Source organism: Amblyomma americanum, chromosome 3, assembly GCF_052857255.1.
Source record: "Amblyomma americanum isolate KBUSLIRL-KWMA chromosome 3, ASM5285725v1, whole genome shotgun sequence".
NCBI classification, from domain to species: domain Eukaryota; kingdom Metazoa; phylum Arthropoda; class Arachnida; order Ixodida; family Ixodidae; genus Amblyomma; species Amblyomma americanum.
The window spans coordinates 84,343,213-84,358,181 of NC_135499.1; the positions used below are offsets into that span (position 1 = coordinate 84,343,213).

A 14,969-nucleotide genomic window follows, 5' to 3' on the forward strand; every position below is an offset into this window, starting at 1 on the left:
CTTGTTTTATTTTGCGCAACACTTAGCTGAACTGGCGCGTCTTGCGGAAGATACGAATATTCTACATCTCAAACTGCCAAATAACCCTAAATGATAAATCGCTGCTGCTTATAATAAGAAAATAAGCTGTCACAAAGTAATTCATATCATATCTACTATTACAAAAGCACTACGCTTCCCCTGAAAAAAGAAAACTCTCAGCATTTGCCACCAGGACTTATGATGCAAAGAAATACTTACTAATCTCCTTTTCTGCGTTTAATGAAAAAACGTTCATTACTTTTCTGTGAGAGATAAATGGACGACATTTAATTATTGGAACGATTTACTGTAGATTAAATTGATTAAAGTTTTTGAGATAAAATCACCATAATTTCTCTGAAGGAGTTTCTTAAAGTGAACAGAAATGACTAAAAAATGATTTCACATAAGCAAATATAGAATAAACACTTCATCGTGGAACTGGTGCCAGAAGGCTGAGAATGGTGTTTCTTCCGCACTCATTTCCCAAAGATATTAACACCGTAAATTTTTGGAAGTGCTTCGTCAACAGTCGCACCATGTTATATCCACTAAGAAAGCGGTTAAATAATCGCAGATGTCCAAAATGCTAACATGTTCGCCCACGCATTTTTATTTGTTTTTACCAAAAGCACGTAGCCTGCAGCTAATTTTTCTGCAAACATGACTAACACGCCAGCCGTAGTCGTTCACGCTGACGGAATTATTCTAAGAATTCAAAATGCTTTACTGCCAACACTAACGGGCATTCACAAAACTGATATGAAATACACCTCGGCAACACATCTGTGTCATAGTTTCGCAGCCACTGTCAACAGGCCATCGATCTTACAGGAAAATAAGATCGTTTTATTGTACGAATGAAATAAAGGTCTGCACTCAGCTGTCTACCATAAGCACCTGCTCTACTATTGTCCTTTCTAAATTAGATTTCATTAAACGGTTTTTAAATCAGTTATATTTGTTTTATCACATAATCGTAGATCACACGCCTTAGATTCTGACATTTTTAATTATTTATAATGTGGCTATCTGAAAGTATCATCTTCCGAAACGCTACTGACACAAGTCCTCCGCGGCCTAGATTCAAATATTGATGATTATAATGATGATGATGATGATGATGATGATACCGGCGATCATCATCAACTCGACATCGTCCACTGCAAGGCAAAGGTCTCTCCCACATGTCTCCAATTAACCTTGTCACATGCAAGCTTCGGCCACCATATCCTCGCAGACTTCTTGGTCTCACCCGCGCACCTAAATTTCTGCCGCCTCCTGCTAGTCTTCAGTTTCCTTGAAATCCAGTCTGTTACCATTAAGGACCATCGGTTATCACGTCGTCACATTGCATGCCCTGCCCAAGCCCATTTCTTCTTCTTGATATCGACAATGATGTCATTAACCCGTGTTAGAACCCTTAGCCACTCTGCCCTCTTTTTGTATTTTAACGTTACACCTATCATTTTTTGCATAGATCGCTGCGCTGTCCTTAAGCTGAACATTTTTTTGTTAGCCTCCACGTTTCTGCGCCATAGGTGAGTACCAGTAAGATACAGCCGTTGTATACTTTTCTCTTTAGGGACATTGGTAAAGTGTCATTCACGATCTGAGAGAACGTGCCAAATACGCTGCATCCCATTCTAATTCTTCAGGTTTATTCGCTCTCGTTATTCGGGTTTGCGGTGACTACCTGACCGAAGTAGCCGTATTTTTTTACCGCTTCCAGCACCTCGCTCGCAATTTTAAACTGCTGCTTCCTTCCGATACTTTTGAACATTACTGTAGTTTTCTGCATTTCAATTTTTAAACCCGCAGTAGTGCTGTATTTATCTACTCATTGATAATGTTTCGAGGTTCATCTCCTGAAACTTAGCAAGGGAATGTCCTCAGAGAATCACAGATTACTAAGGTATTCTTCATTGACTCTTATTCCCAACTATTCCCAAATCAGGCCTCTGAATACCTTGTGTAAACAGGCGGCGAATAGCATTGGCAGATCGTGTCTTCCAGCCTGACACAACGTCTTATTTGAATTTTGTTACTGAATATACCAGCGCACGCGCTATAGGCGTCTTTCAGTAGTTTTTCAGAATTCTCTTCTACACCCTAGTTCAGCAATGCCTGCATGACTGCTGAAGTTCCGACTAGATCAAGCGCCTTCTCGTAATCTTAAGAAGGCTTCATATAGGGGTTGGTTATACTCGGTACATTTCTCTATTGTCTGATTGATAGCTTCAATATCATCTATCGCTGAGTACCCTTTACGAAAGCCTGTTTAACTGACGGTGATTTGTGAGATCATGCAAGGGAATTCAATAAGACATCTATGTTTGCTACGCAAGCATGAGGGTTTGAATGTACACAGTCGTTTTTTTTTCAGATGGCCACGTTATTTTCCTGCTGACAGATCCGAATCTGCGGTCGTTGACAACGTCTTCTAGTCTCTTGCCCGCACATCAAAAGTCCCGCAAGTACGGTGATAGGTTATCTAAATTTTCTTTATGATTCAACGGTGTAACTTTAACGTTGTAGACAAAAGGTTTTTCGTATTGCAAAGCCACTGAATACCACATAAGTGCTGCAAAAATATTAAATATTACTGCTTAAAAAAACTTCCCCTCATTTGCAGAAAAAATCAGTCGTTCTTCCTTCGCATCAGTCCTATTCCATTATGTTGGGCAAAAATCATCAGAAAATTTTAAAAACTATTAAACCTTCGCTTTCCTGCCTCTGACACTGCATGATGAAGACACAAACTTACTTCGGACTATGGTGTTTTCGGCTTTTTGAGTAACTTCAACGGATGATTGTTTACTGAATAACAGGGTAGAAAATCGCCAAAATTTTTAGCCCCGCATCTTTTAGCCATGCTAGACATTTTATTTCATGCCAATGGTAGTATGAAACTAGTGAAGTCATTGAAGCTTACTTCCTCATATCCTGTTGATGGATTGAATTACACATTGCTAAAATACTAGGAACACTAATCATGATCGTCTGCCGCTTCTTTGAGCAGTTATTGTCACCAATGTAGTAGAATAAGATTGCAATGTGAGTAAGCTCATTCTAGTCCTGCAAAACGGTTCATTTTCCTGTGAAACTACTAACGAATTTCGCTTACCAGCGTCTGTGAGACACTGTTGTTTTTCTCAGAGCATCAAATTACTTTGTTTCTGTTCAATTCCTTCATCCTTACCTCCTGCCTTCTTGAACACTTTCCCGAGGCACACAACTTAGCTTGTTTGCTATCGTTTTAAGGTTCAACATTAACCTAAACTTTCTTATTGTCTCTGTCTGTGTTCGTTATGAAAATCACTACATTATTAACTTCTCTAAAACTACGCAGTTAAACCTCAATCCTTTAGTAATAGAACGACTTTACAACACTTCGACTAACATAGATCATATCGCGCATGCCAACAAATGTCCTTCCCCTCGTTCTCTGGTTATTTCCGCTGCTCCTAAATGCGTGGAGCTTGGGCACCTGCTTTGCTTCATTTACACTATTCATCTTCCAGCCAATATTAGCTCCATTGTCAGATTGCTTTCCAACAATTGCATAAATTTTGAACCGACCTCTAACGGCGCTGATTTCGACATCCTTCAACGAGCTCCTATCCGGATTGAAACTAAATGGAATGAATGGTTAATGTTTGTCGATATTATTGCCACATGTTTCATTTCTTTGCAGCAAAACCTGTAGCACATGCCTGCTAAATACCCTCTGTCGCATCCTGAAGTGTCGTTCGCTTCTTCTTTTATGTGTTCGGGCATTATTACTCTAGCATAAAATCCAACATGGTCGTCCATTATGCTGAACATCACTTACGAGGCAACCCCACCCTTGTTTTTTTTACGTCGCGAACTGCAATTCGCTGCCCCACGGAACAAATTTTTCGCATACTTCACTTTCGCTCTCCTAAACCAGTGCTCTACAAACTTCAGTCTTTGAGCCAGATCCGGATCGCGGTGGGACACATTCCGCAAAATGGCGTCCAGACACCGGTCCGCCGTGACCATGAGGCCAGATCTCAAGTAGGCGTCGCGTCAGGTGTCTTGTATACGCAGCCATGTAACTCGAACTATACATTTTTTAATGCTTTTAATGCTAGCAGCGCGACAAAAGAGGCTAGTTGGTGTACTGTACTGCTCTGCAGCCTGCATGCGCTGCATGTTCGCAAGGACTAAGCGAGGCGACTCAGTGTAGTTCGCGCGTTCGCATGGATTCCACCGGCAATCGTTGCCCGAGCGCGCGGAGTTCCTGCTGCCCGGAAGCCAGACTGAGGAGAGAAATGCGCTCTTCGCTAGAGGGGCTTGGGAGCGCAGTGATTTACGGGGCAGCCTGCAGATATTTTTTTAGTACATGCTATCTTCTCGAAGACTTTACAGTATAAAAACAAAATGCAACACCAGGATGCAAGAGATATACCAGGCGGGACGAAAGCGCGAGCCACTTCCGTCCCGGCTAATTAAAAACCTCCGCTGAAGCCGTAACTCCGTACACCATCCGTTGTGAACGTAACTGAATGAGGAATCAGCGCTAGCGTCTGTAGTAAAGATCAAGATATAACCGCTTTTTTGAATTTCTGACACGCACTCGCGGCCGCTGCAGCCGCGATCAATCGTTCGCCATGTTTCGGGAACTCGGTCAGTCGCGTGTTATCTTGGGCGCTGTCGCCTTCAATGCGGCGCCGGTCATAGACACTTTGGCGTCGTGTTCCATAACGTGTTAGTGATGTCGGTGCTGCGACAGCTACAGTGATGTTTCGTTTTGTGCTCTTGACCTTCGAAACTGCGAAGAGTGCAGCGATACCCGCACGGTTACGACGGGAACCGCTACCTGCGCTCGCTTTCTCGATAGCCACCGCTCATTTCGGGGCCGTGGATCATTGCCTCCGTTTGGCGAAGAAGTCATCAGGTTTGGTCCGCAAGAGTCGGCATGTCGTGGGAACCGATTGTGATGCTGTATGTTCACTAAATTTTATTGTTGTCGCATATATCAGCATGGATTATGAAGGTCATTGCGTGATACTGGTTTGCTTTCACGCGTTTACGTAAGTGGTAAACGTAAGTGTCCATGATTATAAGGTACATCATACATGCATTAAATTTCGTACACCCTCTGGCACAGGCTGATCGGTTTGCACTGCGTGAAAATTATGCAGGAATGAGCGCATACGTATTGCGTGATTGATGCACGGAATGATGTACTGAAAGTGTCAGCTCCGCCGTTTGAGATGAACTTAACACCTCTGGTGCGTTGACACATATTATCTGTATTCTACGGAATGCTATAACGTAGACATGCAGTGTATTTTGATAAGCACCTTTTTGGTGCGAATGTAACGGGAAGGATAAATGTATCAATAAAGCCATGAAAAATGCTCTCAGTTCTTCATGTATTGGCCCAGCACTGCGGTTAACATTGTTGACCAGCAGCGCAACCAATTGAAACATGCCACAACCCATAACAAAAGGCGTACGAAAACCCAAGTAAAGCGGGCCCGATTTAGGACCAGTCCGCGCGTGAAGCAGATGCCATGCGAACACCCCCCGCGCCCGTGTGTTTCGGTCGTCCATTGTCATGGAGGTAACTCGAACACCAAACGCTATGAACGTAACTGAAGGAGGAATTAGCGCTAGCGTGTGTAACTCGTGGACGCTGAGAGGTAGACGAAGTTTCACCACCCCGGGGTTTACCTTAAGGTGATGAGTACAAACACCGTGACTGAATATGATGAAAGCGGCGACGAAGAAGGCGTGACCCGCATGGAACGTTTTCTCTGGACGATTGGTGTGCGCGTGCGGCGGCGGGGTGATTTTTTGCCCTTTCACGCTCATTTCCGCATAAAGACGAGTAGCTGGCGAAACAAACATAAACGCCGACGCCTTTCCATCGGTACTGCCGGAAGCAGGGAGCGATGGGACCCAATAAGACGGAAGGTTAAGAGGAAAAAATAGCGAAACTAAGACATAGTAAGAAAGAAGAGACCAACATTGTAGTGTTCGTCACGACCGCAGCAATCGTCTAGTTGCTTGAGCATCCGCCTCGCAGACGAATGGTGCGGCGTTCCATCCCCGATGCAACCGATTACACACCGGTTTTTCGAATCAGTACAGTTTTTGCCCCGACCCGGTGATTGGCTCTTCAGAAGTGAGGTGCCTAGGAGGAAATCTATATGGCCTGCTCCTCTTCAACGGATCATTGAAGCGGGTTGGTTGGTGCATGTTGGCGGAAATGCACTCCCGTTTGAAACACATTTCGGTACCAAGCCTGCGCAACCGCGTGTCTCGTTTCCTTGGTACCGTCTTACGGATGTTACATCCTTTCCTCTATGTACGCCGTGCCCGGCAAATGTCCGGTTGCGGCCGTTGAAGTTTACAATGACAGAATATCAAGACACACAATTTTTCAAAGCCATCTACCCTGGAAACATGAGCACCCGGCCGGGAGATTGGTTTGGTTTTGTTATTAGGGTTTTAGCTTTTGGGTTTAGCGACTGAGGCCATGAGGGACGCCGTAGTGAAGAGCTCCGGAGAATTTCGACCACCGGGGGTTCTTTAACGTGCACGGGCATCGCACACTACAGGGGCCAGCAGCACTTAACTTTGATCGAAATGCGAACGCCACAGCCAGGATGAAACCAGCATCTTTCGGGTCAGCAGCTGAACGATATAACCACTGAGCCACCATGGGCGGATATAGGCTTGTGGCCTTTTGAAAAAGCCGGTCGGTGTTCGGCTGGCAGCTGGTGTCAAGCCAACATCTCCCGAAATGAAGTTGTGTGCTCTACAGTGTGGTGGTGTTTGTCTCTACTTTTTTCCTGTGGCTTTCTTAAACAGTTTTTTCCTTTAAGTCTTGGCTATGAATTACAGAATAGCCCGATCTGTCACTTTTGCAAGCCAATGAAATCTGGCTGAGCTCTCCGGAGAGTCAGTGCGCTGGCAACCGCGCTTTTGCGCGCCGGTCAGCATGCTTTTCTGTGCACTCGAACGTTAAGGAGTTACCGAAACTGAGAGACAGCTTCAGTGACCATACAAATCCTAGAACGAAGCCTCAACCGAACCCTCAGATGTGTCGACTGCCTGTGGGTGGGTCACATCAATTACTTGCTGATAGTGCTGCCACGAGAGGTGGCAACATCTTATTTGTTCATTTATACACTATTTGTTTATATCTATTTATTCTAATTATTTATTTTCTTCTTTATACCTGTTTAGGTTTTGATTATAATGATATATCTTATATGTAAAGAAATGCTTTTATTCTTTGCAAATTTATGTACATTTTTTTATTTTTTCGCTCTCGTCACCATTAAAAATCGACAATCCGGCTCTCTGAATGAAACTTTTGTCGTATCCACTCTTAGATGAAAACACACGTCAGCTGTATACGGACCTTACTGGCCTATCGTTGCGTTAGCATTTCATAAGGTAAAAAATTGCGCTAATCACTTCGTACATTCTGAGCACTCAGATTACACTAAAATCTCTCCCTTAAAACACAGAAGCAATGCATTTGTTTTATTATTTTCTGTAAGAATATCATTTATCTTGTAACGTGGCAGCGTGAAGCTCGTTCGCAGCTCGGACGCTTTGCTGGGCCGTTTTTTACGAGTTGCGAAGTGAGGTTTATCTGAGCCATTTATCCCCTCGTAGATTTGGTGGGTGGTGCTGGGCGGAGGTGATGACTTCGCCGTTCTTGTCCACTTGAACGGGCGCTGCCAGCCCACACCGCATACAGCCTCTGGCAGCGTGCAAGGCTCGCTTTGTTTTCCAGGACGTTTAGTACAACGCTGAGTTTCTCGTTCTGTCCCACCGTTCTCATGATGTAATTCTGGGCTGCGATTTTCGCGCCCTTCATCATGCGATTATCGACTGTGAGAGTGCCAGCGTTGAAATCTATCCGCTTTGTCCCGCCCTCTGGTGCGACACCTCACGCGCGCCGCTAAAATGCTCGTGGCTGAAGGTACTGACATCCCTGCGTTCTCTACAGCCCTGGTGCCCCTCTCGGTCACCTGCTGTTCTGATTCGACTGTTGTGTACAATCCGACTGATATTGCGGCCCGTCGCCACTGTTTCCTCCTTCCTTTCGCTCTGCTGACTATCTGGGATGACCGAAATGCAGTTTTCGTCACAAACCCATTTTTTTTGCCCATAAATGCTTCTCTGTGGCGAATGCCTGGCACATGTCGGGCCACAACATCACTTTCTTACACGCTCCATCTCTGACGACCCTTCCCCTCTTCAGATATGTGCCATTGAATCGTCTGCTGCTGCGCTAACACACGACTCTGTTTGTGTTTTTTTTTCGTTCTATCAATGCCAGCCTTTTGTCAACCACACGCGATTAGTTGGTGCATTGCTTCACATTTTCCGTGTGTCCTTGGATTTCCTGCGCAGCTCTCTGTATTTGGGCCTCATATCCGTCGTCACTCACTGCATAGACAACGGCACGTATGCTCCTTTGAGCCACCGCCCGCATCGCTTCTCGGCCACTAAACGCAACGTAATTACTAAATAAGGGGATGACATGCTCCAGCCCGGCGTCATCCAGCCTTCTGACAGACCCCGGTCTTCCCCTGATGTTCACTTCCCGAAGAAGGACGAATCCATCTGCTTCCGCGTTGATTACCATCGACAGAACAAGATAACGCTAAAGGATGTGTATCCAGTTCCCCGTATTGACGAAGCCCTCGACTGTCTGCAAGGCGTGAAATTCTTTTCCTCGATAGACCTGTACTCCGGCTACTGGCAGGTGCCAATGGCTACTGACAACCGGCAGAGGCGGCTTCGTAACGCCCAACGGCCTCTACGAATTTGACGTCATGCCGCTTGGTTTTCGCAAAGCACCGGCAACATTCGAACGCATGATGGACACCATTCTCAGCGGACTCAAGTGGCAGACTTGTCTTTATTAAGTGGCTCATGTCGTCTTTTTTTGTATAGACTTTTAGTCCCACCTGGTCAGCCTCGAGCATGCTCTGCAATGCCTGACCGAGGAAGGCCTGCAGCTGATTCTGAAGAAGTGCTGCCTCGCAGCCCGGCGGCTTACCATCCTGGGCCATGTCGTCTCCAGAGAAGGCGTTCTTCCCATCCTGACAAACTACATGCAGTCGCCGAGATCCCTCGACCAACTTCACTGAAAGAGCTGCGTAGCTTCATCGCGCTATGCTCTAATTTCCGCCGCTTTGTGCTAAATTCGCTTCTGTTCTGTCTCCTCTGACTGAGTTGTTTGCCGGCGACCCCATCCTCTCGTCTTGAACAACAGCATGTGATGAAGCGTTCTCCACTCTTGGGCACCTTCTTGTGGCCTCTCCGATCCTCGGCCATTTTGACCCCAGCCAACACACTGAAATTCACCCTGATGACAGCAGTGTGGGCGTCAACGTAGTTCTGGCACAACGGAAACCCGGCTTCGCCGACCATGTTGTTGCGTATGCCTGCCATACTGACCAAAGTGTAAAGGAATTATTCCGTAAGAGAAAACGAATGCTTGGCGAATATTTTGGCTATTAGAATGTTCCGACATTGTATATATGATCGCCCATTCTTTGTCGTAGCTGACCACCATGGCCTGTGCTCGTTGTACTCCCTCAAAGATCCCCATGGCCGTCTTGCTCGTTGGGTGCTGCGTTTACAAGATTATGACATTGAAGTCGTCTATCGCTATGGCCGTTAGCATTCCGATGCTGACGTCCTATTACGCTCACCTCTACTTTGTGTCTTCGACTGCACAGCACTCACCATCAGTAATTATTCTTCCCTTCACATTTCCGTCACGCAAACTGAACAATGCCGTGACCCCTGTATAGCTTCCCTCCTCGCTTTCCTATCTACGGCATATACGTGTCCTGCGACTCGGACGCTCCGCAGTCAAGCGCGCGACATTAAAATACGGGACGACCTGCTTCGCCGCAGCAACTACCTTCGCGACGGGCGCAAATAGCTCTTAGGCATTCCTTGGAACCTCCGTTCCGACATAAGCGCCTCTTTTCACGCCGATGTCCAATGTGTTCAGGCAGATGTGGCGAAGACTCACAGGTGCTTTTGACTGGCGCGGAATGTGCCGCTTCATCTCACAATACGTTCGCTCCTACCTGGAATGCCAACATCACAATCCCCTCATCGTTCTGCCCTTGCGGCCCTTGCTCTGCTCCATGCACTCATTCAACCACGTTGGCATTGACCTCTACTGGCCTGGTCCCATCACTACGGCTGTATACCGCTGGGTCATAGTGGCAGTGGATCACCGCACCCGCTAAGTGGAAGCCTCCTTCTTGCCATTAGCGTCTGCACGAGACGATCGTCTCGTTCTGCGTTATGGTTCCCCCAAAGAACTCCTGAGCGATCGGGGATGTGTCTTCCAATCCGACACCGTCGAAGCACCTCTTTGCCAATGTTCCATTGATCATTTCTTTAGAACCGCCTACCACCCTAAAGCAAATGGCATGACTAAACGTTTAAACGGCACATTTAGAGATAAACTGGTCATGAATGTTGCATATGACCCCTCCAATTCAAACCGCATTCTGGCTTCTCTCTATTCTTTCTTCTTTACGGCCGTGAGCCCACTTGCACTGTGGATGCCATGTTTCCGTACCGCCATGATGTGCCCGAGTTCCTGACCATTTCTCGAGCAGTCGCATATGCTGAAGAATCCCGCCAGCTTGCCAGCTGCAGGACAAGAATCCCCCACTTATCCTCTTCCGTCCTATTCCCTAGCCTTACTCGTATGGTTCTGGGTTCCGTCAACCGGCCCCAGCCTCTCCACGAAACTGCGCCTATAGTGCGCGTCTCCTAAGCCGTCAGGATGCCTCCTTTTTTTGCCGGGGGGTAGCTGTAGCATGGCAGTCGCACTTAATAACGTCGGTGAAGGAAGACAACGGCGCACAGGTTTGAAACTCGTTCTCAGCCCGAACGCTATAATATGCACTAATGTTACGCTTTGCAAAGTGATGTAGATTTAGCTGAGTCACAACCCGCTCTTGCAATATTATGAGGTAATCGTATCGTCAACCACACTATCAGACACAAAGCCGTCTGCCCTACAGCAGTAGCACCACTCGTCATGTCAGGCCTGGACCCAGACTGAGGTTACTGTAGCAGAAACAGAATACCGCGAGAGCGAATGAATCCTCACCCGGGGGACGTTTACCATGGAATGAGGAGGGCATGGCGAGCGCGCAGGAAGCCTTTACGAGAAGTGATTACAGTTAAAGAAGGGAGGTATCTCGAGAGCGTAGTAATCCTCACCCGATGGTTATTTACCGTGAAAGGAGGAGGATATGGTGATTGCTTAAAAAGGCACAACCGATCAGTGGCTGCCACGGAAACCAGCCCGTGAATGGTTACCCATGAAGGAGAAGGACGGCTACCGTGGAAGGAAGAGGGCATTGTAAAGCCTAAGAAAGCGTGACCTGTGTGTGGTTACCAGTGGAACCACAAGGAGGGTACTTTCCCTGGAAGGAAGAGGAAGATTGGCGTGGAAGCAGAAGGGTATGGCGAGAGCGTCGAAAGGTGTAACCAGAAAGTGATTACCAGGGAGACCGTCAGAAGGTGATTTCTGTGCAAGGAGAAAGGTGCGGGAAGAGCGTAAGGCGCGACTAGAGGTTACTTGCTATGGATTGGAACCACCCTGAGTGTATTTACCCTGGAAGGAGAAGTAGAGTTGCTGTGTGAGGAGCGGGTACGACGAGGGCGTAGGAATGCGTAAGTGGAAGCTGGTTACCACGGGGACAATGCGTAGGGCGGTTCCTTTGAAAGGAGGATGGAGAGAATGTGGGGAATGTAGGAATGTAGCACTTTGCATTTTCGAAAGCTGCTGCAAAACGTGCCGCCTGAGGGGAAGGCCATCGGTAGGGCTCCGCACCTATGTCGCCGGATTGAAGAAGACATCAAGTCAAAGAGCGAACATGTGGGGAAAACTAAAAAGAGCGCTTTGTAACTATACAGTTTTGATGTCGCTCTCATATTCCATAACACATCGTAAGATGCAGATATCTTAGCAATTGTCACTGAATTTCGCACTACACAGTAGTAACCGTCCTGTTACTTTTCCTTAAGAGCATGCGGTTGGAATATCCTTCATCAAGCTGAAATCATTATCTGGCCTCTAAAGATCTCCGAGGAGCCACTGAGGTGACTTTAAGCTGACTCGTGTATTATAATTATAGGATAAAGTGAACTTCACGTGTTTTATCCACGTTATAAAGCTAGAATCATGTTATTCAAGTTATTTATCAGCACTTAAGAAGGCCACTGGCTTTTATACAATGTAATAGAAGAGAATAGGATATTAAAAAAAGGTTACTTGAATAGCCAATCACGCCGGCGGCTTCAGTATCGCAGTATGTAGAAACTAAAACTCTTCACGTTCACCAGCTCCCGCAATTAGGAGTGCGATGTCGTGTCATGATTTGAGAAACAGCTATCGCTTCCACGCGTTCGCCTAGGGTCAGGCAGTGGAGCAAAACTTTGACCGTTTTGTTTGCTCGGGCTCCACGCCAACCTATCTCGCTGCCAACAAGAAAAGAAGGAGTCTGCGTCGTCTTACTTGTTTGGTTCGGACCGTTGTAGTCATCATTGCTGTAGCCAAGCTCTCGGCCAGCCTCTAGGAATACGTCGGTTGCCTTAGTGTGCGACGTCGGGTAAGACACGGGTACCTCTCCGCTTCCACCATGGTAGCCTGCGGAATGAAAGTAAGGCTTGACGTCGACAAAATGATAGAGAGCATGATGAGAGGCTTGCCCTCGTGTGAGTCAGCTAAGGAGGGTCAATGGAGAGGAAACTTCATTTCACGGCCGAGATCCGCATAGGTGCGGGATGCCACACACGCACAATGAAAGGGCATGAAGGTCGTGGACGTACTCGGCGGGCAGAACCGCTGTGAATTATTTATGTTCCTTCGTGTGTTTTATATATGCGAGCACTCCAGAAGCTGTCTCTTGAGCGGACTACTCTCAGATACCTTGAAATTCAACTCTCAAGTACCTTGCACAACTGCCTTGGCTCGGTTTAAACTACACTGCCGTTCTGAAATTTGATGCTGTGGTCCAAGACATCGGAATGCAGAAAGATTGCTGCCCCTATGCATATGCGTCACGGGGGTACCGATCAGTTTTGGAGCGGATATGCAAGGAAGGTATTAATAAGGAACTTCACTGAAGAATGCCGACGCCTGAACAGAGTACTGAATACAACGCCCTTAATATAATCGCGGAGATGCACAATACTTTAGTCATTTTAGAGCCGTCGTCGGCAGTCGTCAACCAGTTCACCTGCGGTCATTTTCAAGATCAGCCAAGCACTGCCAACGCTCAAAAAGGGTCAGCTGAACAGCTTGCCACGATGTTACAAAAGATGCTTACTTCATCGTCAAAACTCCGGCAGACACCAGCCACAAGTGTCTCATCACAACAAAAGAACACCTTGTCCTCTAAAGCTCACATCCCGTATCACTGTGAAGGTGTAGCTATACTGAGCCAAGGTGTGGAAATGATGGGGCATGTCGTCATCCAGTCGTCAAAAATCCTATTGGTGTCACCTGTTATTATCGATAAAAAGAAGGGCAACACACTAAGGTACCCTATCGATCAGCGGCGCTTGACGAAGACAACGAGAAGATAACAACGTTTAGGTTTCTTTTGCAACTTTAGCTTACGCACATGCGTAGAACAGGCGCGTCCCGCTGCGTATCGCCTGGCATGAGGGTGTGAATGCGGGCAGGAGAAAGTAGGCAGTTGCAGTCGGCATGCAACCACCACGAAAACATGTGCTGGATGCGGAAGCACAAGTTGCTACGAAATGAAAACTAACCGAAGCTAATCGTATCACCAAGCACGAAAAGGATCGGGAGCAGCCGCAGTGATGCAGCGACGCTGCAGCTTGAAGTGCAAGGAAAGCATTATGCAAGGCGCCATCACAAGCACTGGTCCAGACAATTACATAGAACTTGACTTCAGATTTGGGACGTATCTTCCAAGCGTGCGCTGTCTAGAAAACACTACTCAATTCGTTTCCAATTAGCCCCCTGTGCGTTTTATGAACTTTTGAATATTGAGTGACATTCGATTATGTGTTTGCGCAGGCTTTTTGTATGTAGTCTGTGACTCACAACGTACAAGCAGAGTTGCAGAACATCGTTGGTGACAGCTAATGGTTTACAGGATATTCGAAAGGATTTTTTACAGCAGAAGTTGGTAATTGCGCTTTGGCCGCGACAACGTTGGCCGGCACAGTACCGACTGCTCTCTTTCAGCTGGGCGTCTGAGATCGCGTTAGCACCAGGCACAAGTATACTTGCAATGCCGATAAAGAGGTATTAAACGGCAGGAGATGCCCTAACGCGTGTGTTATTGTCCACCTTTCTCGCCTCTTTTTTCTACAGCACTAGCAGATAAATCTAGCTTGCAGGCAAACACGAAGTTGTTTTTGTCACCACAAAGCGTCTGCAATCCTACGACCACCCCTTGCACACAGCCTGTGCCTGGCACTATAGGGGAGGGGTGCTCCAGAGATGTGAGACAGGTCGAACCCAGGACGAACGCTTTCGGGCACTGATCGCAAATGGTAATGATGACGATGATAATGGATGTTAATGGCGCAAGAGCCAAAGAGCGCCATGACTGAAGGTGTTTTTGTCTATGCAAGATGCGACCCCATTTTCCAAGCATTTCACATTCTATAAGACAAGCACAAATCAAGGGAAAATATTGTGCCCATTGAATCACCGGTGGGTACCCGGCAGCACCAGGAACCGAACCCCGCTTCTTTCGCATGCGAGGCGCACGTTTAAACCACTAGGCCCCCGCTGCAGGCGCAAATTATTTGCTCGGCAAGATGCTCAGTCCCCTGCCAACACAACTGCGAGATCATAGCGCACTCATTTAACATTGCTAAAACCAAAGAGTCATAACACACTGATTCATGGACGCGTAAAC

The 14,969-nt window shown here is 46.8% G+C and overlaps 1 protein-coding gene across 1 annotated transcript in view; it reads right to left on the reverse strand.

Moving 5' to 3' along the window:
- LOC144123869 (alcohol dehydrogenase [acceptor]-like) overlaps nucleotides 1–14,969 on the reverse strand; it is a 94,173-nt gene that overhangs the window by 28,254 nt on the left and 50,950 nt on the right. The window contains exon 4 of the mRNA XM_077656595.1: nucleotides 12,584–12,715. Coding sequence (XP_077512721.1) covers nucleotides 12,584–12,715 — 132 coding nt within the window. The remainder of the gene's footprint in view (nucleotides 1–12,583; nucleotides 12,716–14,969) is intronic.